The sequence below is a fragment of the Musa acuminata genome, chromosome BXJ3-8 (assembly GCF_036884655.1).
Source record: "Musa acuminata AAA Group cultivar baxijiao chromosome BXJ3-8, Cavendish_Baxijiao_AAA, whole genome shotgun sequence".
Taxonomy (NCBI): domain Eukaryota; kingdom Viridiplantae; phylum Streptophyta; class Magnoliopsida; order Zingiberales; family Musaceae; genus Musa; species Musa acuminata.
In genome coordinates, this window is record NC_088356.1 from 2190421 (window position 1) to 2215906 (window position 25486).

At 39.9% G+C, this 25486-nt stretch overlaps 4 protein-coding genes and 1 long non-coding RNA gene across 6 annotated transcripts; 2 read left to right on the top strand and 3 right to left on the bottom strand.

Annotated features, from left to right (window-relative positions):
- Positions 1-665: 665 nt before the first annotated feature.
- On the bottom strand, positions 666-8167 carry LOC135580967 (U3 snoRNP-associated protein-like YAOH). 2 transcript variants are annotated; one of them, XM_065164643.1, is made up of 7 exons: positions 7734-8167; positions 6878-7220; positions 6242-6466; positions 3602-3836; positions 3173-3309; positions 1713-1778; positions 666-1060 (listed from the first exon to the last, which is right to left on the bottom strand). In XM_065164643.1, the coding sequence occupies exons 1-7, from the start codon at positions 8165-8167 to the stop codon at positions 962-964; spliced, it is 1539 nt and encodes a 512-aa protein (XP_065020715.1). In that variant the 3' UTR covers positions 666-961. The 2 variants fall into 2 exon arrangements, with proteins under 2 accessions (XP_065020715.1, XP_065020714.1); XM_065164642.1 differs by having other exon boundaries at positions 3173-3327.
- A 481-nt stretch (positions 8168-8648) lies between these two features.
- Positions 8649-12190, top strand: LOC103993981 (uncharacterized). The gene is made up of 7 exons (XR_010498892.1): positions 8649-8779; positions 9651-9732; positions 10188-10287; positions 10651-10738; positions 10850-11247; positions 11494-11954; positions 12035-12190. It is a non-coding gene; the product is annotated as an uncharacterized LOC103993981 (long non-coding RNA).
- Positions 11859-14729, bottom strand: LOC103993980 (protein DETOXIFICATION 41). The gene is made up of 8 exons (XM_009414230.3): positions 14419-14729; positions 13256-13800; positions 13095-13181; positions 12968-13024; positions 12634-12872; positions 12425-12543; positions 12252-12338; positions 11859-12176 (listed from the first exon to the last, which is right to left on the bottom strand). Exons 1-8 carry the CDS (start codon positions 14710-14712, stop codon positions 12108-12110), a joined length of 1497 nt encoding a protein of 498 aa, XP_009412505.1. The 5' UTR covers positions 14713-14729; the 3' UTR covers positions 11859-12107.
- A 4972-nt stretch (positions 14730-19701) lies between these two features.
- LOC103994371 (uncharacterized) lies at positions 19702-20500 on the bottom strand. The gene has a single exon (XM_009414695.3). The coding sequence runs from the start codon at positions 20485-20487 to the stop codon at positions 19807-19809; it is 681 nt and encodes a 226-aa protein (XP_009412970.2). The 5' UTR covers positions 20488-20500; the 3' UTR covers positions 19702-19806.
- Positions 20501-23304: 2804 nt separating this feature from the next.
- On the top strand, positions 23305-24864 carry LOC103993979 (syntaxin-121). Its single transcript, XM_009414229.3, has one exon. It carries the CDS (start codon positions 23820-23822, stop codon positions 24753-24755), a length of 936 nt encoding a protein of 311 aa, XP_009412504.2. The 5' UTR covers positions 23305-23819; the 3' UTR covers positions 24756-24864.
- Positions 24865-25486: the final 622 nt, after the last annotated feature.

Here is a 25486-nt window from a genome sequence, read left to right on the forward strand (position 1 = left end):
GGAATAAAAGGGCAAGGAGGGTATGGTGATAGAGACATTGTCATGGGTGTCCTCACCTAGTTTTTGCTTTAGAAATAGTTTTATGGAGTTGATCAGATTTGTTCCCTCGCATCTCTTCTTGCATGCTTTTGAGAAACCATGGTATTCTCACACCACACTCCACAATGATCAAACTGAGGTCCATCATAAGATGAAACAAGCAGAAAAGCTAGCTAAATCTTCAGTTGATCATGCAATGGCCACATCATAGTTCTTGCATCACTTTCACTTTGGGTATGTATGGGTCTTCAGAAAGCAACATGAGGAGACAACATATAACCCCAATGCCTTTTGCAAACTCATTCATCAGCTAGAAACATTTTCTTCATCCACAGCACATTGGATATCTACCGTCGTTGTTGTCGATATTGAGCTCAAGTTGGATATCACAGACCCAGTCCAACATAAGCAAAAGATGTTCTGTGACATAGTGAAATGTTGATATGAAGATACCACATACTTTTGGGCAATAACTATAGTTGTTGAATACTTTTGAGCACTCCCAAATCAACTACACATCTCAACACAGCCAGAGAAAAAAAGAACATGTTGAGACTAACAGATCTTCCACTATAAATCAAGTCGCAAAATGTCACTTTATCATGTTCCACAATAAAGTGTGCCAGTCACCAGTTGAAGATTGTGTATTTCTTTCCTTGGGTAAAAGAATTAAGTTATACAAAAAACGGCTGAAAACAAAACTACATGGGCTAGCCGGCATTAGGTCATCTGTATTTGTTACCACATGATACGCATGACGGCTAAGGTGCAGCAAAATGTTAAATACAAAATATATGTGCGCAAAGAAGAATTATACTAAAGCCTCTCTGATGCACCTTGTGATACAATAAATTGCTGAGCTTAATAGTCAAAACTGAGGAATCCTTTCATGCTTGCATAAATAATTGGTGAAGCCATGCATTTAAAGGATTGTTGTCCGATCCTCCTTTAACCTGATGGGGTGTATCGCAACTCCATTTCGCGCATTTCGAACATGCCCCCATCTTCCCAAGCGAGGTTCCTGATAGAAGATGTCACATGAATATATGCATGAACTTGAGGACAACAAAGAAGAGAACAAACGTTTTCTACATCCTAATTGGAGTAGGAGAGACTCTCCAGCTAGTTAGCAGTTCAAAAAAATGAAAATTTTCTACTGCAGTTCAGGGGCATCTGTCGTTGCAGTTCAAAATGTTCAGATACAGAAGTAACATAGGGCCTCATACAAGCATGGTTTGAATTTAAGTTGCCTCAGTGTCATTTTTTTTAAAGACATATATAGCATCTCATTTCCAAGCAATAGTCTCAAGGATGAAATTTTCCATAATAATAACCCATTATGGGTTTGGTTTCTGATCTCAAGATCAATACGGAGATTATAATATCAAAGGAACATAAGATGCTAGACTAAGTTATGTTCTCCATGGTACCACTGGAATGATGCTGGACTTAGTTTATTTTTACAGTTCAGAAAAGGCTATGGTTCAAAAATGAATTACAGTTCAATCAAAATTATTTTTAGTCAAAGAATAATGCAAGATGAAACATGCTGGATATATTACCAGGGCACCAACAAGCTTTTGGACTAAATCAATCCAAAGAACAAATAAAAAAGGTAATTCAACTGAGTCTTTCTTTTATTTAATAGGGAAAAAAGAATTAGATAGCATTACCTGGCCAACCCCAGCAACAAGAAAGCGTGCAGATTTTGCAAATGCAAGTGAATTGATGAATCCAGCCTGCAAATCATCAGATATGCAGTAAGCGGGCATGATTATTATAACCTATTTTTTGCCAGAATCAATGTAAAATGTCAAAAGCTAAAATTATTTAAAAGTAACAATATATTCCTGTATCAAGAGATGTACAAGCAGATAGAGAGCATCAGACAGAATCACTGTCTAAAGATGATAAATGATATGCTCCCAAGTTTCCTTGTCACAAATACCAAACAGAAGATTCTACTCACATGGCTTAATATCTTTATCAACTGTTTTCTGGGCTTCCACACATGTTTCAATTTGGAATTATACATATACAAGATGTTCTTTCTTTGAATTTAAATTTTCTGATAAAGAATAGGTAATTATTTGTTTGCATAATATATGATTCCCCATCATCAGCAATAAAGCTATGATACCATGCCATGCAATTGTGTGGACAAGGGATATTTCTAATAAGACTTCAGATTAAATGCATAGTGCTTGCTCGAATCTAGAAAAGAGAAACAAAGCCTAATGTTATACTATAGATCCATTTACTAACAAATTAGGCAGGAGAGTGTCACGAATTACCTTATCCTAGAGGCTCATACTAAACCAATAGTTGTACATGACTAAAGAAATGCAAGCAACAAGTAGTCAGTTTTGATGTTTATGCACACTAACGTATACTAATTTGCTTTTGCAAGTTTCAGCACACAAGTCTAATATCTACACTTTCAAATGGTCATGTCAAGAACAAAGCAAGAACTTAAAGTTGAGAATTGTCTGAATCATGCATAAAAAAAAATTAAATATATAAGCCACACAGTGTGTAATTTGACCCATTTAGACAACCATATCATCTAATTCATTCATTACCATAGCACAATCATTAACATAATAGCTATCAAGAAAAAAACCAGTTAATTATGAGAGCATTTATAGATAGATACAATCCAGCATAACAACTCAGAGCACAGAAATAAGATCAGGAAGTGAATAATCTCTTGGGCCACCCATGTAGCACCGTGCAGAAACTATCAAGCCACTGGACTTGCTCCACTCTATTCATTACAATGTCCAAACAGCAGATATGTGGGGCGTGAAAATCATACTCACTTTTTTCTCACCAACAACCAAACACAATAATCCATTTGTTCTGTTTTATTTCTAAATCAACCTTCCTTTTCTGTAGAAAAATAGGAAACCTTGTGTAAGTTCTCCATATACTACTCATGTTCTTTTGGAGATTTTACTTCATATCTAAAACTAAGTGGCAGTGTGGCACCACCAACTGTCCAGATTCACCAGCATACTAAGTTCAAGCATATCTTTGTCTAAATGAATCAAAGTCATTACATGACATATCAAAGTAAATAAACAAAAGCAGCTAGAAACTATAATGAAAGCATTAAAAATTTGAACCATACCAGAGAATAACTAAATAATGGTTGGATGCCTTTGTTATCACTTTCAACAGCCCATAGACAAACTACACCATTAGCAGCTCCAGATGCAGCAAGATCACTACCTCTACATACAGCAACAGAACTAACCCACAAGTGCGCTGAAGAACAGTTTCCATCTCCGTGTCGATCATTTAGTAACGAAGGCCACAGTTAGATGAAGCCATTAGATAATTAAAAATAATAATATGCAATACAATCAACCTATGTGTGTGTTTGTGTGTGTGTGTATATATAAAACACGGAATTAACATGGTTTTCTACTTTCCAGCATCAAAATATGAGGACTATTAAATGATATATATGCATAAAATAAAACAAATACTATCTAATCTTCGCTCAAGAGTTTAATTCTCCTAAACTAACATGTGATAGAAAAGGATTCCATCTTACCCATATTGCCACCGTTAGACATAATTGTCTCATCCTCTTTATATGAAAAATCATTCGAAGATAAAGATGGAGCATGTGCATTTTTAATCAAGTGCGTAGGCTTTTTGCGCGTTACACTCCAAAGCTCAATGCTTCCATCATCCGAGCCAGATAAAAACTCATTGTCATTGATAAAGCAGCAGCATTCCAAGGATGCTGCAGGAGCACGGAAGACCAACTGTGATTCCTCAGGTACCTAGCACACAAAGCAAAAAAAAAATGTTATCACTTGCATGGTTTAGACTTAAAAGTACCACACCAAGTAAATTTGAAACCATTGCAAGAGTATCCATAACATAGATTGTTAAAATTAAGGCCTTTCTATTGAAGGTCCTAAAGCAAAGGTCACACCAACTTCAATTTACAGTTCTTCATATCTAAAAAGGAATGTTGTGGCTGCAGTATAAATAAAATTATTTGTAATGTCGAATTTCTAAATGCCAATGATGTTCATACAAGTGTCCAAAAGCTTCAGCGACACAGCCCCATATGTGTCCTGCAGGCACAGTGAAAAATATGATGCCTAATGCTACTCTTGGTGATCCATTATAGGGTCCTAGATCCCACAAACACAAAATACAAGCATTTTCAAAGATAATCTTTTTTTTTTTTAAAGAATATCTCTGAATACTAATAAACAAGTTCTGAAGACATATACACATACAAGCAGATATAGTATACTACCATCATCATGGACCCCAAATGATCCAAGATGACAAATGACATAATAAATTGACTGGATGATTTAAGCTCTTAGATGTCTTATCACTTATGTACAAGAAGGCCATACTTTTTACAATTTCTGGACAACCCACATGAAAAAAGAAAAGAAATTGACTCCCGCTATTAACGAAATCAGTAGCTTCAAGGGATGAGCTATTTAAGATTAACCCACTAAGGTATACTGGTGCAGGAAGAAAAAAATTGACCAGGAAGAAAACAGTAGATTCCATGTGCAATATCTAGTCTTAGGATTTTGGTACTCTAATGAGTGCCCTTGTGGGTTTTAAGAAGAAAAAAAATCAAACTTCTGAGGCACAACAAAATTTTTGAGCTGTCTGAATCCAGCAGAGCCAAATCACAATTGGTTGATTCCAATCTTAATTCTTTACTTTCCAAGAATTCTGTTGACCATAACCGACAACAGGAAGTCACGTGTTGTGGCACATCCTAGCCAGATCCGAGGACTGCAAATTCCGGCTTGTTCCTAGTAAAATCAATCAGATGATAATGTTTAAACCAATTCCACCGGAATTCATTTTTCCAACCAAGTTACAAACAGTACTAGCAAGTCCCGAGCAAGACTAGTTTGACCAAATACAACAAATCAATTCTTTCAGCTAATCTATCATATAATGATTATAGATCCTATAATCTGGACCAAGTTTACCTCAATCATGCGAAATTGTGAACTTTGTAACAAGGACCCACATTTTTGTACCAAGTATAATAAAACCCCTGTAATTGTCTTTCAAATCTCTAATTTAAAGGCAAAAGACCATGGCCATACATATTCAGATTGTGGTAAATCATAATATCTAATCATCAAATTACCATATCTTGATCTCTCCATTCTTGTACACAAACAGACCAAAAATCTACTAAGGACTCGTACATAATCAAACAAGAAAAAAACCAGGATTCACCATTTCGGGTATCGGACCCATCTCGGAGATTTGTTGGTATGGTACACATCAGTCTATACCAATGTACTAACACACGATACATCGAGGCGTGCCGATAGGAACTCGAGCGAGCCGTGTCTCTGTGGCAAGTCGGACTGGTACATACCTCTCGTACCATACCAACTCGGGCAGTACAGAAATCCTCAGGAAAAATTATAAAATGGAGACTACTATTCTACCATTAATATCTTTGGCATAGTTATTACAATTTACAAGTCAAATTTTTTGTTGGCTTGCTTGAAAACTTGAACATCTAATAATGATTTGCACAGAATGCAAGCAAATTATAAATAAAAATAGAGGACCACAACTAATGATTTGCATTATCTAGCTGATGCAGAGAAGCTCAAAACACCCCAAATCATTAAGCTACTGATGAATGATAATAATCATATGACATGAGAGTTAAAAAATTTAGGAAAACACAAGATCCTTGAGAACAATAAATTCTATCACCCATTTATTCTCAACTTATTGGATGTATTGAGCAGCACAGTAACTCAATTGCACATCAATTCTTAACTGTTTAACCTGGCAGTCCCATTATTAAAGAAGTCTCTATATAACTTAACACAGTTTGGCCATCAAACAACAAACTAACTTCATTTCATCTCCCCATAGGAAAAGATGATGCCCCTCTTAGATGATCCTTTTGCAAGAAGAGCTTCAAACATAATCCACTGGAACAACATTTGACATAGTTTATACTTGCAACCACAAACCAGATGTCCAAATTAATTTTAGCATGTGCCTCTAGTGTGTCTTCTTCTTTTCGAAACTGAAATGATCAGAATTCACAAAATAATTACATAAGCATGCAAAACATAGAGTGTGCATGGATGAGATATTTCAACTATAATTGGAGAAAACCACGTTAATATGCTCATCATCATAGTCGAGAAACACCAATGTTCACCTTCCACAATCGCATGGTCCTGTCACGCCCTACAGTCAGAAGTCGTTCTCTCCGTAGGCAGTCAATAGTCAATATTTCACTTTGATGACCAAATAAATTGTCCATATGAGTTCTGTCTTCAGCATTCCATAGCTTAATGGTTCTATCAAAAGACCCAGAGAAAAGCTGTGCAGTCCCCTGTCTAAAAGTAAGGCATGAGATGGGTCCTCGGTGACCATGAAATGCCTGAAAGGAAAAATGAAGCTGCAAAATCAGTCTAAAAAGCATTGTGCAATTTGTCTCGTGATTATGCTGCCATGATTTGCATATGGATCTATGAAGAGGGAGCTCATGCAAGCTGCTCAAATTTTTAAAAAAAATCTAGGCTATAAAGCACCATGAGATGTTTTTGGTTAGAATTATGGTGGTAAACAATGTGCAAAAGGAACTTGCAATGATGCCTCTCTTTACCAGTAAAAATAAAAAATCATAAAAATGATATACAATGTGCAAAAGGAACTTCCATTAACACCTCACTTTGTCAGTAAAAATAAAATATCATAAAAAGTAGAACTTGTCCAACATTAGTAGGACATATACTTGATTGCAACATCTCATTAATAAAATAGCACAAAGTTACACTGGTCACTGAGCTACCTGGAGATGCTGCCGAGTACGAGTGTCCCATAAATGGACATGGCGGTCCAACCCACCACTGGCCAAATATCGCCCATCAGAACTGACAGCCAAAGCCAACACATTCTTGCTTCTCTTCCTAGCTGGATTCTGCAGGGACTTTGCATAATGTGACACCAATACATCCTCACTAGGCCACAAGTACTTCTCAGACTTCCCACTCTCAATGTCCCAGTGCAGAATGACCCCATCTTTGGAAGCTGAAAACCCCCTTGAGTCATCCTCCGCCAAAGCTACAGCTGTAACAGACTGCCTGTGCTTCACTAACAGTCGGAACTCATCAGCAGGTTCTGGACTTAAAACCCTGCACCATATCATAAACGGACCTTAAAAGTCCAATCTCATCGAAATTAACAAAAGGTCTAAGTTGACATATGTATTTCAACTAAATAAGCAAATTTTAAGACTCTGATAGTAGAGTACTATTAATTGAAGTAATTCCTTCGTATTAGCATGTAAGTCGGTTCACAAGTGCCTTGAATCACATTTCTCTGGTAAGTCATTTGTGAGTGGCACATGGAGGAGAAGGTAGCAATCACCAGTGACAGATCCAAAATACAAAGTATTACTGTATCAAATTGTAAGAAGGGATAAAAGGTAAGCAAATGCAGATTAATAAAAGAAACATCCAGTAAAAAGCTCAACTCCACCAATGACCCGAGTAAACTCTTTAAGAAGATTGAAGTGTGCATAATGATAAGCCGATTAGGGGAAGAATCATCGAAGCAAGCAAAAAAGAAGTTATTTTGCAGATTAAAATTTAAAGCAGAAGCATCCACGGTGCACAGTTTATATGGTGGGAAACATTTCCAATTACCTCGACGCGATATATCGCCGGACACGACCACTCTCCTCGAGCTGCTCCTTTTGAAGAATCTCCGCCACTAAAGAATCCCTTTTACCCTCCCTCTCATCTCGCCCCTCCTCCTCGTCCTCTTCCTCTTCTTCCTCTACCCTCTTCGCTATAGCCCGGATCCTCTCCAAATGCTCCTTCGCAACCCTAACCCTCTTCTCGTCCACCGTCTCCTCGGGGACGCCCTCCCCCTCTTCCTCCTCCTCTTGTCCAGCATCTAGGTCGGCCAAGTCGTCGTCGCTCTCCATGCTCTCTAAATCATCATCCTTGCTGATCCTTCGTCCCCGCTGCTTGGTATCGGATTCAAAGAAGGAGTCGCCACCGCCACCGCCGGATACTCTGGGCTTCTTCTTGCCGACCATCGGCCGGATGGCCCTCTTGCGGCTTCGCGGCTTCATCGCCAGGGGATCGAATATCGTATGGCGCCGGGATTACTGGAAATAGGGCTTAGGGTTCTGTAGGAGGGGATTGAGCGCGGAGAGACGGCGGAGAGCGGCGACGAAGGGAGGAGCGAGGGTTTTACGAAGGGAGGGCTTTGGCACGGGTCGGTAAGAGACGGGTCCGAAGAACAAATCCGATCCATTATTTTGCGGGAATTGCGGAGCGGATGATAATGGATCCGACCCGAAATGACACGGTAAAACGACGACGATTAGGTAGACTTTCTTCTGTTATGGGTTAACATTTGAAATGAGTGTTGCAGAATTTTGTAACGGGTTTCGGATTCAGAATCCACAACCCATGGATATCGCTGGATTAAGATCAGACGGTGGAAAAGCTTCATGGATCTCAGTGAGGCTCCGCTGTCTGAGCTCGGGCCAAGACAGGCAAATCCTCTTAAACTTTCTTACGTGGCTTCCACTGCGGGCGAGTATTTCTGAACGGCGTTCCGAATGAGACAGCTGAACCGGACTCCACGGCCTCGGGTTACAGAACCGCGGTTCTTGTCCTTCTCGGTTGGTTTGGAGTGCGAAAGCTTGTTCTTTGGGCGGCGATCTCCGGACTTGCCGGTACGACTTCCTTGCCCTCTCCATATCTCTCTCGCAGGTGCAAACCCAGGAAAATATTTACGTGATGTGCAGTGGAGAGTCGAGCAGCAGCTCGACGATTGTGGCTCTGCCCGTTCATTTCACATTTTGCACATAACCTGTTCGACGCAATGTCTTTTTTATTTCGGTCAAAAAATAGCTATGTGGTTATCAGGATTTGTAAGAACAAGAGTTTGTTCTGGCTATGGATTTCTCTTTTACCCTCCTTTTGCACAATTCTCTGACGAAGTGTGATCATTCTATTGTGGGACTGCCAAGAATCGTGTGACTTTTCGTCTTCAAGTGTGGTCCTTTATAGTTTATGGTCGGGGTGCATGGCTCTTAGTATTTGAAGTCACGTATCTTTTATTATTTTCTTACATGATAATTAAATGTTCATATTACCTCCAACATTATTTTAACGTAGTTTCCTAGATCATGAATCCTCTCGCATCTAAGAAAATTGTTCTTTGTTTCTTTATTATTCTCGTAGGTGTACACATTTATTTATGGATTCTAACAAAGATATTAATATGATCCTTTTTTCCCCAAAGAAGCCTTTCAATTTTGAATACAAGCCCTAGATTTTTCAGATGAAAATATTTTTAACAAGAACTCTCTTAGTGGTCATTTTAAGTGCATTTTTGGAGTAGAGGAAAAAATTTGAAAGGATATGTTCCACTTAAGACATGGAAGCTCCACTTTAATCTTCTTTAACATGTAAAATCATAGAGAAATTATATTAATGTACTACAACATAAAATATTACAACTCAAAAAATGTGGTACTCTAGATCTATTCATTGAGGCTTTTTCATCAAGTTGTAATGTTTTCTACACTTTCTCCTTGACAGGGAAGAACAGAATATCTCATATCTGGTTACATCATTTAACAGACGAAAATGAGTGCAATTCTTACGTCAAAATGCTCTACAGGTGTGTTTTATGAAGTTTTATGTAAACTAAATTTTGGTTCAAGCTAATCATTATTATCATGAATTCCAACAATATTGATATTTTATGTTTCTGTAACATCATTCTTTTTTCATTGATGACTGCAGAAGACAAAATTAATGTTTCTTCTAAGGATGATGTTATGGATTAAGTATTTGATGGACATGAAAATTAAGTATAATTCCATTGTCATATTATGGATTAAATATTTGATGTGCATGACAATTTAGCTGTACTGTACTAGAAAAATGGATAGTACAGATATTCCAGGAATCTTGCATATGTTATCATATGCTAGACTTTTTCATGTTCACTGGTTGATCTTCTTGGATTATGTACATACCATAAGTAATAAGTTTGAATTTTATCTGATGTATAGTTTTATACCTGCTCATTCTGATATAATGTTGCTGCCATGTGTATCATAATTTTCGCAGTTGGCCGTTCATTGATGTGAAGCTTTGGCAACCATTTCTTAGGAGACAAAGAACCAAATGCAATAGTTTCGCAGTTGAATTACAAGAATTTTTGGCACAGGTGCTGTATAACTCCCGCAGAAGATAATTGTGATTTGACTTTCTGGAATTTGAATTGTGCATTTATTTAAATAGTCTCAGTTATACTCTTCCATTTCTGGTTGTATTGATGTGCATATATTTCTGCCTATTATTGTTTACTCGAGAGAACATATGTATTGAAGATCTAAAAATTGGCAACTCACAGTACAACCATCAAAGCTGTACCAAATATTATCTTTCTTCTTTTCTAAATGCCAGCTTGTACGAGGAAGATTTGTGATTGACCAGTGGATGTTTTCTGATAATTTGAGGTTTCTTGTAAACTGAGTTTTCTTTCTTTTCCATCAAACTGAAATGGTTTTATTGATCTGGTATCACACAGTAATAACTATATTGGTTCCCGGTTCCCTTGAATTTGAGTGCCATCAGTCTTTTGGACATTCCCGGGAGACATCTGCCCCATCGTTAAGGTACTTTTAGTCCTAGCTCTTCCTAGTTTTAACCTATCACCAAGAAATGAAGCAATGTATAACGCCTCAAATATAATTGCAGAGTCGATGAAATTTTCTGTGTCATTGCAGCAACAAAGAACATTCTTAAAGATGAGGATCAACCTCAAGGTGGTGGACAACTCTGGTGCAAAACAGGTCATGTGTATGCAAGCTTTGATAGGAAGGAGAGGGGCAAGATTGGGTGATTGTATCAGTGAAGGAAGCACAGCCTCGTGGTAAAGTGAAGAAGGGGGATGCAGTGTATGGCATTGTGGTGTGTGCTGCCATGTAGAGGGGGCAATGTGGTGGCAGTGAGATCAAGTTTGATGATAATGCAGTGATCCTTGTTAACAAACAGGGAGAGCCAGTCGGTACCTGTGTCTTTGGGCCAGTGCCACATGAATTCGGGAAGAAAAAACACGTCAAGATTTTAAATTTAGCTGAACATATAGCCTGAGGCATCTATGGGGTGCTCTAGCGTCTGTCAGGTTCCGACTTATATTTTGAGATTGTTTTCTATTGTTTGAAGTCAGATTTCTTATGTTTTGAGCATTGTCATAGGCCATAAATAAGTGTTTTTTGATTGAAAATCAATGTATTAATGTGCTTGATGAATTTTTTTTAATCTCTCGACTCATATGCCAATAATTTGGGTTATTCTAGGTGAGACTTCTTGTGTGAATAATTTGCATACAAAGATCAAAATGTAACTTATGGAAGCTTCTTTTGTGCAGCTACAGGAGTTCAACCATCAGACAGTCTAAATATGCATCCTTTTGGGTGTTTGTGATGATTCATCTCAGCCTATTGACGGCATTCGACATGTTTAATTGGAGGAATTATGATGCACCTGTCTATATATATCTAGCAACAGAGAAGCTGCAGAAACATAAAGGTAAAGACTGCTTAAGAAACTGATTCTCTGCAGAACACTCTTGAAGAATCTATTGTGCACTCTTTCATTTTGGAAGTGTTTGTGTGATCAATAACATTGCTTTCAAGTGCTTCCGACATATCAAAGGCAAGACAGGTGCATGTGATTTGATCAGCATCTTCACACCCGAAGCATGAAGAAGAGACTTGCACGTCCCAGTTCTAATTGCTGGCTAAACAATGCCAGTCCAGTTCTGTGCCCCATTTATTGAAGGAAACAATTACTCTTCGATGAGTTTTTGGATGACCAAGATTGTCCTAGGTATGTTATCTCATCTCATCTCTTTCAAATGTTCTATCGATCGGCTACCCGATTAATAGACTACCAATCTCTTACTACAGAACTCGGGATTCCTCTGCTACATGCAAAGAAGTCGTCATCTCATGGACCAAAACAAACACTCAAGACTGACCATTATATGTTAGTTATTGCAAGAACTTCATCATCTGCATTATGCTTCAAGCGTTCCACAGCCTTGTCTACCTGCAAAATCCCAGCAACAAATTAACACCCCACAAGGAAGAGGAAGAAGATGAAACCTCTCTGCACCAGACTTGCCTCCTTGTTCCAGTTTGTCCTGGCTGTCAAGACTACGAGTGCCAGCGTCTGCACAAAGACTCCAATTATCAGCCCCCACCATATTCCCTGAAGCAGAGATAGAGATCAAGTGTTAGCCCGTCTGTGCCTCGACAAATCCATGGACCCCTGCACCCAAAGAACCCAGCACTCACAGCTGCTCCTAAGCTTGTTTTGAACCCGAGAACGCATCCGATGGGGAGGCCGATGAAGTAGTAAGCCCCGACGTTCACGTATGCAACGATGCCTTGCCACCCACTCCCGATAGCAACTCCTGTGAGAGATTGTTCGCGCAGCATTCATCAGTGTGATCTTACGGTGTGTTTGACAAGACGGATGAGGGGAACAGCACCGTGTGTCATACCTGAGAGGATCGGTTGAACACCATTCAAGAAAATAGAGATTGCAAGCAATGGGGTCAACTGAACCACCATTTGGATCACATCGGTGCTGCTGGTGTAGAGCTTGCTCAAGGGAGTGCGGAGCAGGAGGACCAGCACACTGATCACCACGCTGATGCCGAGGCTCGTCGCGACGACGACGATGACGGCGAGCCTCGCCACCCTCGGGTGGGCAGCGCCCAGCTCGTTGCCAACTCGAACGCTGCGAGATCGATCAAGGCCGAGAAAGTGTTCAAACTAGCGAGAAGACCGGAGTCTCCGAAAGAAGTCAAAGAGTGTCGTCGATCTCACACCAACCTGGCTGCGTTGCTCAATCCCAGCATGATCATGAAGTCCCAGTTCCAGTAGTTGACACTGCAGCAATTGCCAGTTTCAATGATGAGTAAGTAATGCCATGAAGAAGATGTTCGGTTGTGTTCATTACCATATAGAAACTGCATCAAGTGACACTTCTGGATTTTTCAGGTATCCTGTCAGAAGGACAAATCCTTGTACATACCAAATCTCCAAGCTGCACAAAGAGAATGTAATCTCAATCCCCATGATAAAAGAGAGAGAGAGAGAGAGAGAGAGAGAGAGAGTTACACTAGCATGATGGCTGAGGCGACAGTGAGTTTGAGATAGGACCAAAGGCCTTTAAAAGCCTGGGAAGAGAATCCGGTCCAAGTGTCCTTACAAGCAGGATTGAAGATGATGAAGAGCCATGTGATCAGCACGAGCACCCACCAGGAGAAGCTCAAGGTGAGGGCAGCCCCCAGGATTCCGAATCGGAACACGAAGACGGCCAACCAAGAGATGAGGACGTGAAACAGCAGCACCGCGACGGCGATGTAGGCCATGGGGTTCACGATGTTCTGCGCCTGCAGGAACCTCTGCATGGGGCAGTAGAGCGCGAAGGCTACGAGCTGCGGCAGCAGGCCGCGCGCGTACAGCTGCCCTACCGCCGCGATCGACTCCGACTGCCCGATCGCCCGGAGGAGCGAGCCCGAGTACCAGTAGAGGAAGGCAAGAATGATGGCTGCGGCGAAGTGGAGAATGAGGGCCCTTTGGCAGATGATGCCCAAGGCTCTGTACTTCTTGGCTCCGTAGGCTTGGCCACACACCGTCTGCACCGCACTCGCCATCCCGAGCTACAGCGGGGATGCATACAGATTGAGTCTTAGTTTGAGATTGTCTGAGTTATTTGCTTTTAATTGTTGATGAATATTTTTTGTTTTGTTTCTCATATAAACCTCAATTTGTGATATCTCTTTTTATTATTTTATAATTCATAATTTATTCTTTTAATAATAATAATAATAATATCTTCGATCCCTTCATTTTTCCACCACACAACTTTTTGGTTGACTACATATGAGACAAAAACTCTTTCTAAATAATAACTCTATGAGAATAAAGTGTTATTTTTCTTTTCCAAGGAACAAAAATGAGTGACTCGAGTTCAAAATTTTACAATAAATTATCAAAATATTTAGTTGTAATTTTCCTTTTTTAAAAAATAATGTTTTGAAAACTATGAAAAGAAGTGAATATTAATTATTTCATAGATAAAAGATTGAAATGAAATGAACACACTTATTTCTATAAGTTCTAGTGCGATCATTTTCATGGATGAAGAAGATTGAAACGAAATGAACCATCCTCTTCTTCTTCCTCGTCTTCTTCCATTCCTTATCTATACTTTAATGGCGTATCGTGTTCCATGAAGAGAAAGAGAGGGAGGGAGAGAGAGCTCGGTGCACACGTACCATGATCCCATAAGCGAGTCCCTGGATCCCGACGTTGGTGATGGAGGCACCGGCGAGGTCGAGCTTGCCGAGGTGGCCCACGAACATCTGCGTGACGAGGCTGAGCATGAAGTTGAAGAGCTGCACCAGGATGGACGCCCACGAGAGCCGCCACAGGTTCCTCGACTCCCAGGCCGCCAGCCGCGACACCGCCCGCAGCGGCACCGGCTCCGCCCCCAGCACCTCCTCCGCCGCCCTGGACGACTCGTCGACGTCCAGCAGCGCCGCCCCATCCTCCCGCTCCTCCTCCCTCATCCTCTCGCCTCGACGACTTGGGCGAAGACGACCCCCGTATTTAAACGACGTCAATGGCGCATGCGGATTCGTCGCCAACGAAGTTGGGGACAACGCATCAACTAACAGTCCAACGCACTGCTCTGCGTACACCGTATGGTTTCTAATGCCCTTCGGAGAAGAAAGGTAGGTGGCGCCTGAACTCTCGAGACGGGAGTAGGTGCAACTTAGTTTCAGAGGATACAGTTTTGTCGGATGCAGATTCACTCTGTACATCCATCAATAGGGATCTTAATCTTCAGGGAAGTGAAGCTCAAGTACAGTACTGCACTGACATCCAAGATTCACATAAAAACCTCTTATTTGATAAGCAATTTTTATTTAAATTTTTTTTTTATAATTAAAATTTAATTTTATATAAATATTATATGTATTTCTAAATTTTGATGGATGAAAGTGAGATGTGAGTAATAAATAATCTTAGTGTTTGTAAGGTATCCGTGCTAATTAAGGTTTATGTGAGACGATGTACAAGAAAATTTACGTCTTAAGTTTAACATAAAAATATTTTTTTTTTTTTTCATACATATAAATAAAGAGTTACCGAACGATGTTAAATCTTATATTGATTTTTAAAAGTTTCTTTTAATTCTTGAAATTTCTCTTCTTCCTCGTCCTAAACATTTTGTACACCTAATTACTTGAATTATCATTAAATCATACTTATTTGCTCAACTAGTATTTTTTAACTGTTTGGGTAAATAAAAATAAAATTATTTATATATAAAAAATCTTGGGTCCCAATCAGATTGATTATTTGGCTATTTGGCATACCAAACCTGATTTTTGGAGATCCTTTAGACCTAATTATCTAAGAAGTCACATCTGGTTTCTATTTCTAGTTGACTCACTGGTGCATATCAACTATCACTTCATAACATCAAGATAATGATCAATTTATCAAATATTATTACTACAATTTTTTTCTTTCACGTTCATAGTTTCATAGAATTAATGCCTTTTGTTGATACAATTAAAAGTATCTAAAAAACAAAACTATAATGCTACTTTAATGTGTTATGTTCATCAGACATTGTTATACTAAAGGCACAAAAAATATCACCCAATCAAACTATATATATATATATATATATATATATATATAGAGAGAGAGAGAGAGAGAGAGTAGAAGGTATAATGATTGAAGGAATTAATCCTTTTAATCCGAGGAGGGATCCCCTTTCTATACTTTCTCGATTCAGATGAGCAATAAGCAATAGAATCACGGAGTGAGCTTTGGGATCACGACGATATTACTTACGTTTGACCTGAATAATTGACAAAAAAAAACATATGTATTTCGTGTGAGATTGTCCCTTTAGAAATGTCATATCGTCTCTATCATAAAGGACACGAGTTACTAGTGTGGAGAGACCCAGAAGATGTGGTGTGTGTGGTCCATGACTCTTTATCGTCTCGACAGGGATGTTGAAAACATCCGATGGAGGAAAATAATAGATTTTTTTTTTTTTTTGGGAGTAGCCTGTGGAATCGGTAAACAACAATTTAGTATTGTTTGTGAACCTTTATATTGTGATCGAAGAGTCAGCATGACTTGGTCCCGTCCTTGATGCGTGGGCGACGCCTACGTAGACATTCGGGTGGAGAGGGCGAGCGTTGGATCGAGTCGAGCCTTATCTCTCGAGCGTAATCTTTTCACTTAGCGAGTGGTCTACTTCTCTATCTCTAGGCTCCTATACATAGATCGAGGTCGAGAGGGAGATTTCTCAACTTGACCTCTCCAAAGCTTAAGTTAGTTTTTAGTGGAATGAGAGAGAGAGAGAAAGAGAGTTAAGTGTGCTCAAAAAAGGTCCCCTAGCGCTGGCCATGTATTGGGCTTTTATACCTGCGTATGGGGGCCAGTCGTACCTGGCTCGTAAATGGCCATTGATCCTTTAGGTGACCGACCCATCTCTTTCGTGCGGACGTCAATCGATTTGTACGAGACAGTGCTATCCCGAGTTTCCAGGGTGGATTCATACCCAACGATATCGTCCCAGGTTTTCAGGGGCCGGGTGCATTCCAGACAATGTCGTCCCGAGTTTCTAGGGTAGCTTCATACCCAACAGCATACACTGTACGATCCTGTACCGTGTGGGAGGATGGCTGAAGGCATTATGTCGACGTGGTCTGCCACATCAGTTTTCACGCTCCATGTCGGTGCTGTTATGACTGTGGACGTCTGCTGAGGTATATGTTACCAAAATATGTCATATCAAGTATCATATTAAAATATTATTTTAATAAAAATATTTTATTTCTTATGAAGCATTTTTTAATTATTCTATTGCTCATGTATGGCGTGAGGGCAATCGTCAGACCAATTGACTTATCAATTTTAATAAGAATTTGAATTTTGAATATAACTGGCATGAGTTTTTACCTCTGATCTAGATTTGTTGGTTCGTAATGATGCAAACGAAAAAGGTTGTACCAACGAAAAAACATGCCTTGTCGAGTGATGTTCTTTCTTGACAATACTTAATTTGTATATATATATATATATATATATATATATATATATATATATATATTTACGAAGGGATGAAGTTTTACATCACCTGTAGCTGATGCCGGTCCTGCCGTGCCGAATACGGATTGTTGAACACTCAAAACGTCATGCGTTTAGTAGCAAAAGATGCTTCAAGAAAACTCCAATCGGTTCCCAAGAGGAATATTGAATTAAGTTAGAACAATTTGCGTACAAATTGATTGCATTATTAAGGATAAGTAAATTATAGAAACTATAATTTTCAATGTATTACAATTATTTACAATCTAGAGAACATTCATTACGTATTTGACGTTGTTGTTTCGTGGACTGTATATTTAATTAAAAATATTTTGTGATCTATAATTTATCTTTTCTGTTGTAACCTTTGATATCCATATAGCAACTCAAAAAGCATGCCCATACATTAACTTGATTATAATTTATACAATTTATATATCGATGATATTGATTATTCAGAGGGGCGAAATGAATGAAAAGTAATTTATTTATGTGATTTTAAAAAAAAATTAATCTTGAGAATTTTTCGTACAATATTCTTAACTTTAAAATATTTTGAGTTGACATCCTTTTTTCAAAATGATTATCTTATCTTTATCGATCATCACTCTTCTTTCGTTAGTTGTTTCATCGATGTTTCTCCCGTAATCTCGTGTGCTTCTATAAGTGGGTTGATCCATTGATGGTTCTCTCCCTTAGTCACTTTTGCCTTCGTCCATAGGGTGATCTCGTTTGCCCTCTCAGTCGCCTATATTTTTTGCATCGACACAATGCTTGTGGTGTTCAACAAAGACGATTAAGACTAGCGAGGCACTCATACATATGCTTGTGATGCTTTCTGAGTCAAGGGTGCAAGGAAAATGAGATAACGGTGTGTTCCTAAAAAACATAGGTAAAATGATTTTTTCATATGATTAAGGGTAAAATAAAATTTTCAAACTTCAGGTTTTTATTTTCTTCAAGATTTCATTCATTCATTTCTATGAAAAGGAATATAGTATATAATACAATACTAAATACAGTATCCTACTATGCACGGATTAACTCAAAGCCATACAGTGTTTGCATTAATTATCTTGCATTTAATAGTTTGGAAAGGTTTGATTATTAGGACGGGCAATACGTCCGAACCATTCACTATTTTTCCTTTTAACGAAATATCTATTGATTATTCATGAGTGGTATCATAAGTAAACTAAAAATTATGAGTGGAAATTAGTGCTATCCACTTATGCAAAATCATGGAGGTCAAATCTATTATGGAATATCATTTGGCTACTTGTATTATTGTACTCGAATAAGCTTAGAATTGTATCAGTACTTCTTAGAGTAATTTAACTTATTTTTAATAAAAAAAATCATGCATCCAATAGAAAAATATATTCTATTATAAACTAAATTATTTTAAAATTTTCTTAATTATACAATAATCGTATTTTTAATAATATATAAACTCCAAAAGAGACAATATAAATTTAAAAAATAATTAATAATCTTAATTGAGTTAAAATCCTCGATAAAATGATGTAATGATAGCAAGCCAATCGAAATTAGCACATCCATTACATGATTAAAAAAAATAGGATATTAAGCTTATTTTTTTCTTATATAATACATACATACATAAATATAAATATATATATATATACATATATACATACATATATATATATATACATATACATATACATATATGTATATATGTGTATATATACATATACATATATATATATATATATATATATATATATATATATATATATATATATATATATATATATATATATATATATATATATATATATATATATATATAAAAGAAGAAAATAGCAGAAAAGATGCAAAGGGGACAATGTCAGCTTCCCTGGGAATAATAATGACAGTGCTCTATCTGTCACAAGGTGCAGCGAGCTTCCATGGACAGAGAAGATCCCAACTCATAAAGCAAGCAGTGCTGCTGCAGTTTTCGTAGTTGGTAGGGCACTGAAGATGTTGATATGAACTGCTCCCTCTAGTTGTTTGCTACTCAGAACCAGTCTTAGATGTTCAGTAGTGATTTGTCTCCCATAGCAAGAAAACCTCATAATGTTTTATTTCTGACCAATAAACTGATGTTGAAGATTAAATCCATTATGATCTGATACTGAGATGGTGATCATACAGTAATGTGTTGTTCTAATTTGATACTTGTGTGCTATGATACATGGAAGATATGGACTAACCTTTTGGACGTGAGAAGGATTGAATTGGAGGTGGTGCAGGAACTGAGATGTATCTTTGCTGCAACTGTTCATGGCATATTGCAGGAGATCAGATTCTGGGTTTCCAGCATTGATGTCTATTGCTGGTCTCACATTGCATCGGTTTTGGATTCCAAGGGAAAATGGATTTGACGTGCAGTACAATAATATTTGACTCAAATGTTCCAAAAAATAATCTTGTCAATGCGAAGGAACGATTTATTATGATGAATCGAAGAACATAACATGCACACATCAAGCAAAGCCGTATCAAGATTGGGAAGAACATCCCATGCACACCCCTCATTCGTTCCTCCTCTGAAGCCTCATCTCCCTGTTGAATCTTCTTATGAACTCTTCCACCCTCTTGTTGAGCTCCTCGTTCGACATGTGCGAGTACTCATCGTCCTCCGCCCCGCAGCAGTACTCTTCTCTCTCCCCCTCGGTCACCGAGCGCCGGAGTGGCATGCTCTCCTCCACCTTGCCGACCGGAGGAAGCGACCTCTGACGCAAAACCACAGTTTCCTCCTCGCTTCTTCGCGGCATTTCCTCCTCCACGCTGACGCTTGTGTCAGCAGGCGTTAACTTCTGGTTCACTGATCTCCCGTGCAACACTAAACTCCTGTCATCTGCTACCTCAGACTCTTGCTCTTTGTGCTTCCGGTCGTCGTCACCAGTCTCCACCGATGGCTTCGCGAGGAACGCAGTCCTTTCCCGGCCATGCTTCACGAACTCATCGTACAAATCGCCTGCCTCGTTCGACGAGGAGAAGATGCAAGAATCTGCTGCGACGATGATTATGATGGAGTTGGACATGAGGAACCAGAAGGTGGTGTCCTCGAGGAGATTGGAGGGGGGGATGTGGAGGAGAGAGAGGTAGAGGAGAGGGAGGGAGATGACCAGAACGGAGATGGACAGCTTCTTGGCCTTGTGAGGGAGTCTACTACTTCTGCTGGAGTTTGGCTTGCCTTTACTAGCATCCATCTTTGGAGAAGGTCTTGTGTCATCCAAGCCGGTGTGGGAAGCCCGGGGGGAGTCTTATACTACTTTGGAGGTGCAAAACAGTCAAGCCAAGCACAATAGCCTGAGAAAAAGGGTGGTGGTTTAATGTTCTTGCCACTGTTTCCTTAATTATCAATGGATAATATTGTACAAATCATAATTTCTTTATCTTAATTTTCTATTAATATAATTTCATTTAAAAGCTTAAAACAGTAGATAAGACACTATCTATTGATTTATATTTTAATGAGACTTAATAAGTTCAAGTTCTACCATAAGCTCATCTTATGTCATTATATATATATATATATATATATATATATATATATATATATATATATATATATATTAATGGTCCAGAAACGACCCTCCCAACTAACGTACCCCACACGTACCTGCCCAATAACTTGAGACACTGATAACCACACATTAGGGATCCTACGTGGCATTCTCTAATACCAGAAGATGGGTTGATGGGTAACTGATACGACAGTAGTGAGGTGGGACCAAGTTCTTGACCACGTTAAATAGCAGTGTCTTCTGGGCGACCTCTCTCTCTCTCTCTCTCTCTCTCTCTCGAAAGAGCGGGAAGAGGAGAGGAAGGAGCGGGCGACGAACGAATCGCCGCTTTGGCTTCACGATCGCCATGGGAGATCACAGCCAGCGTCGAAATTCGTCCTCGTTTTCTCGATGGTTGGGTTTGATTCTCTGATACTTGCATTGAATATCTGTACGATGCCCTAATCCTTTTTTCGCTCTTGCCGTTGATCGGTCGATTGTGGGATAAGAAATCGTTTTTGCCCCCACGTCGTCATGAGATATGGAACCCTCTTTCGTTTTCTCTTTCTGGTATTCTTGGATCGGGTTCTTGGATCGCTCGATTGTGAGATAAGAATCGTGGTTAGGTGTCTGCGGATTGGTTTTGCCCCACTTCGTCATGAGATATGGAGGCCTCTTTCGTTTTCTCTTTCTGGTCTTCTTAGATCGGGTTCTCGGATCGCTCGATTGTGAGATAAGAATCTTGATTGGGGTTTCTGTCGATTGATTTGCTTCATCTCGTCGTAAGATTGGAGTCTTCCCTCATTCTTATTCGGTGGTTGTAATTCTAAGATGGGTAGTTCTTCTCGTTAAATCGCTGATCCCCGCGTTGGTTGGATTCTTTGATCCGTCCCCTAAACATCCTTACGATGTCTTAATCATTTTGACTTTTCTCGTCATTTATGAGATAATAATCTTGATTAGGGTTCCGTCGATCGATTTGCCTGATTTCATCGTGACCGCCTTCTACTGTTTTCTATTGTTAGAATCTACAAGCACTGGGTGGTGAATGATGTTGCGGTGAATGCGGTCTGACATAGCTTCGCCACATTTTGGTATGTATAGATGTTTGCTTTAGTCTTTTTGATGACTAGTAGAATTAAATTGTTTCGCGTACATACATGTGATCCTTTTAAGTTACGTTTCTTTCCTATAGGCACGTTAGCATTTTATTGAGTCATAAAGGGCAACATGATAGTGTGCCTTTTATTAGCTTAGATGTGCTAACTTAGATTGGCTAGGATAATATTTTAGCTTTTAGTGGTTATAACAATAATAATAATAACAAAATTATATATCTTAATTATTTGGGATCGATTATATGAATCTACAAAATTACGTAGATAACATATAGGTAAGCTGATGCATCTGAGTCATCATGATGGCTTGGTATAGTCTAAATCAAGGTCTGTCGTACCGAAGCGTACCGCCCGTATCGGGCGGTACGTACCGGTCCGACAGGTTACCGGTACGTGAACCGTCCGGTACTACTACAGTGCTATGGTACTATACTGTAGCACTGCTACGGTATGAAAAAAAATAAAAAAATATTTGGTATACCAGGGTGTACCGCTCGGTATGCCCTGATGTACCGTCCGGTACCATATCGTACCGAGCTCGGGTCGAAACGTCGGTACGGTACGGTATAACGAATCTTGGTCTAAATAATTTGAAAGGACTAGAAAGAGCTTTAAACTATTCCTCATCTTGAAACAAACTCAAAGTTTGAGTTTTTGCCTGGTTTAGATCATAGATTGGCATTGTTCTATGATTTGAACTGATGGTCTAACCGAGAAATGAATCAACACTACGAAGCTTGACATCATACTTTACCTGCTATGTTTGATATGGGATCTCCAAATGTTCTCTCGATACTGAACATTCTGGTTTAGACTATATATTTTGTTAATTGAGATGTGTAATTTACATGTTAGGTTTAAATGTTTTATATTGATTATATAAGTAAGTCCAACAAACACCTTTATATTGGTTAATCGACCTATATTAACTCGATGAGTCTGAACCGGCGATCTAAAGTATCTATGCTCATGTTAGTGATAATGGATCCAGTCTAACCTTGTTAGTTAATTCTATTGTCCTCAAACTTTCAATGTGGAAAAAAGTTGGAGTTTCACTTAATTTTTATCCCTTTATAGCTCAAATTCAGGATGGACAATGTCCTTCTCAGTTTGTTCCAGATAAATGTATAACACTTGTTTTAATTAGTTCCTCGATATATTTTAGATGTTTTTAAACCGGTTCAAACCAAACTTTTAACGGTGGAACCGAATCAAATTATTATTTTTGATTCGATTTGATTAAAGTAAGATAATTCAAATCGGAAACTATTTGAATCTATCTAATCAAATCGATTAATTCAATTCGTTTGACTTGTTAATCAGTTTATAATTTGAAGTAATTAAAAAAATAAATTAGTTTAATTTAATTTAATTTAGCTGGAATATCGGTCAAATTATACGACACTAATATTTATAAAATTAAACATATGATGTTTGTAAAATTAGGTATTTAGATTGATTTGATTATTGCGATTTGAGCCGATAAATGGTGGGGGCAAACCGCGTTGAACCTTTCTTCTCCCTGCGGCATCTTTCCCGTTTCCTCCGTCCCCTTACCCTGGTGGCAACCGCGTCGACTCTTCCTCCGCCACGCGTCCTTGCATTTTCCTTCTCCTTCCATTTTTGCGTTTTCTCGCTTGTTCACCCAAAGAACCAATCAAACCAAGGGAGGCGTTGTCTCGTGTCTAAAACCGTGTCTTTTGTTCCACTCACTGACCTTCTCCGAATCCACCTCCACTGCTCTCCTCTTTCCCTCACTCTCTCGTCGGCATTTATTACGAGTTATATGGTTACAGTTGTAGAGTATTAAGAAATAAAAGAGGAAAAGGTGTTGAGAGAGAGAGAGAGAGAGAGAGAGCCTATCTATCGTTCAGTGATTGAGATAAAAGAAGGGAGGGTGATCAAAGCGAGGGCGAGATGAACAACCTCTTTTCTTCCGCATCTTGGCGACAAGACGTGGAGTCCGGCGGCGGACGAGGCTCGGAATTGCAGATGGCGGCGGGCGGGGCGAACCTGGACAGTTTTTTCGAAGACGTGGAGACCCTCAAGAATGATCTGCGGGAGGTGGAGCGCCTGCACCGCAGCTTACACGAGGCAAACGAGGAGGGGAAGTCCCTGCACGAGGCGTCGGCGGTGCGCGCCCTTCGCGCCCGCATGGACGCCGACGTTGCCCTCGCCCTCAAGAAGGCCAAGTTCATCAAGCTCCGACTCGAGTCCCTGGACCGCGCCAACGCCGCCAACCGCGCCGTCCCCGGCTGTGGGCCCGGCACCACCACCGACCGCACCCGCACCTCTGTCGTCGCCGGCCTTCGCAAGAAGCTCCGCGACTCGATGGACGCCTTCGCGGAGCTCCGTTCCAAGGTCGCCTCCGACTACCGAGAGACGGTGGAGCGGCGCTACTACACGGTCACGGGGGATGTGCCGGACGAGGCGACGGTGGACGAGCTGGTGGCGACGGGGGAGGGGGAGCGGTTCTTGCAGCGGGCCATCGAGGAGCAGGGCCGGGGCCGGGTGCTGGACGTGGTGGCTGAGATCCGGGAGTGGCACGGGGCAGTGGCGGAGCTGGAGCGCAGCCTGCTGGAGCTGCAGCAGGTGTTCATGGACATGGCGGTGTTGGTGGAGGCGCAGGGGCAGCAGCTGGACGACATCGAGAGCAACGTCGGCCGCGCCCAGTCCTTCGTCCGCCACGGCACCGAGCAGCTCGGCGCCGCCCGCCAGCACCAGAAGAGCACCCGCAAGTGGACCTGCATCGCCATCATCATCATCCTCATCATCATTCTTATCATCGTCCTCTCCATCGTCCTAACCCACACCAACAAATCGTCCTCATCATCGGCCTCCCCACCGTCCTAACCCTCATATCTTCTCAATCATACTAGTACTTCTATTTTTGTGATGCTGTTCTTTGTTTTGTTTTCTTTTTCGGACGAAATGGATCACTCGTCACTGGGTGATTTCTTTCTCTTTCTTCCCCTGCTTTTCGTGGATGACTTTCCTTTGCATCTTCCTTTCTAATGGCAGGTATCAATTATTATTTGCCAACCCATCCAATGATGATTTCTGCTGGCAGTTCTGCGGACATGACATGTCTCATCGGGTTAGCTTTCCCCTCAAACACGTCGGAGGTGGGATGGACAGGTCTCATCACTTCTTAATCATAGGTGACCACCTGAATGAAACGTTTCACATGAAAACACATACGTAGACCCCCTAAAAAAAAAAAAAGACACCAAAACACCAAAATAAGACACCAAAATCTTTATTGAATTCGTACCGTCAAAATAAATCGGTCTATCAAATCCGGATTCCTAACTAATCCCAACGAGATTATTACGCGTATCAGTTTAACACAACGAACACATGGAAATCCAGAACATGGATTCAATAACACCTTTTCCCACACAAGGAATCGTATGCATGTCTTCTGTAAAGGATCAAATCATGACATTTCACTCTCAGTGGAGGTGAGACACATTAACATGGGAGATGAGAAACTAGCGCAGAATTTAATAGAGACTAATTATCCGGAGATGAGGTGTGTACCTCAGTAGAGCTCAAATCTCCTGCGGATTCAACTGATATTA